The sequence below is a fragment of the Pistacia vera genome, unplaced genomic scaffold, assembly GCF_008641045.1.
Source record: "Pistacia vera cultivar Batoury unplaced genomic scaffold, PisVer_v2 Contig978, whole genome shotgun sequence".
In the NCBI taxonomy this organism is placed as follows: domain Eukaryota; kingdom Viridiplantae; phylum Streptophyta; class Magnoliopsida; order Sapindales; family Anacardiaceae; genus Pistacia; species Pistacia vera.
The window spans coordinates 39,813-41,139 of record NW_022196865.1 but is presented as its reverse complement, the minus strand read 5'-3'; the positions used below and the strand labels follow the sequence as shown (position 1 = coordinate 41,139).

Here is a 1,327-nt window from a genome sequence, read left to right as displayed (position 1 = left end):
TATGATTAATTAATGAGATAATATTCTTTTTCTATGATTAATAATTAATGTATAGCTGACGCATCAATGTTAGGATTCAATTTTGTATATAAAATATTACTAAATGATCAAAGGTTACAAATTAATACTTCATTATATATAAATTAAGTAATATCACATCTACATAAGTTGATTAAAAAACAAAAAAGGAAGGATTAAACAAATATTAGCAAATTTCATCAAAGATATTGATGACTCGCCTTTATTATTGGGCACACACAAAATAATTAACAACATGAACAAATTAACTAATCCAGTTTTGCTGCACTAAATCAATCACCACTTGTGTTTGCATGGACATGAATTATGATAGGTAGCTTGCTCGATCCAGAATGTATAACACAAATTCTATGAGTAGTTGCACATCCCATACGTGCATGAATTCCCTTTTTTGCACTTCTTGTTGCAACCTCCACAGTGCTTCTTGTTGAACATTGTATTCACACACTCACCTTTGCAGCAAGTCTCCGAGAACTTACACTTCTTCCCACACTTGCCGCAATTGAGCTCGTCTGTCAGCACGTTTACACATTTCTTCTTGCAGCAGTATGGCCCCGGGCTCCCCTTGGCTCGACAAACTCTAGGGTATATGTCACACGTCCTCATCTGAAGCCGAGGAGGCTTCAAATGGACGGCAAGAAAGCGACTGGAACCACGCAATGAAGTTGTCGACTCTTGCTCATTCAATTGTTCTTCTTCTTCTGATAGTGCTGCTGCATCAATGAGGTCAGGAATTATGATCATCATAGCCACGAGCATTGCCAACTCAAGGAACAACATGAACTTAAAGGACTTCATGATGAGTTGATTAATTGTTTGGATGTGGAGAAGAATGGAGGATTGGTTGAGGTATCTATAGAGATAAAAAGAGGTGCTCTAGCAAGGCAAATGAATGGGGGTTGAAGAATTTCAAAGCGTGTGGATTGTGAGTGGAGTGGTCTAATTCAAAGGGCTAAAGAAATTGAAGTAAACAAAGTTAGGTTGTAGGAGAAATATTATAGTATAAATTAGGTATAATTAGGGAGGAAATCCAAATTAGAGATTTGCGTAACAGAGTAGCAATAAGCTCTTTAATTACTGAATTATATGTCAAGTATCAACTGGGTTCCTATCCAATGGGCATCGAAACAAAACCAGCTGAACCGAATAAGCTCTTTAGTTAGGAAAGCACTTTCATTAATTCTATGATTTGACTTTTTTTTAATGGAAAATTGACCATATTATATATAAATGCACTATATTAAAGCATATCCCAAGGTGCAAAGGCTTGGGCCACTCGTCAAGGGTC

General features: G+C 36.4%; 1 protein-coding gene across 1 annotated transcript; it reads right to left on the bottom strand.

The window, feature by feature from the left end:
• Nucleotides 1-240: 240 nt before the first annotated feature.
• LOC116121386 (stigma-specific STIG1-like protein 3) lies at nt 241-847 on the bottom strand. The gene has a single exon (XM_031407340.1). It carries the CDS (start codon nt 835-837, stop codon nt 388-390), a length of 450 nt encoding a protein of 149 aa, XP_031263200.1. The 5' UTR covers nt 838-847; the 3' UTR covers nt 241-387.
• Nucleotides 848-1,327: the final 480 nt, after the last annotated feature.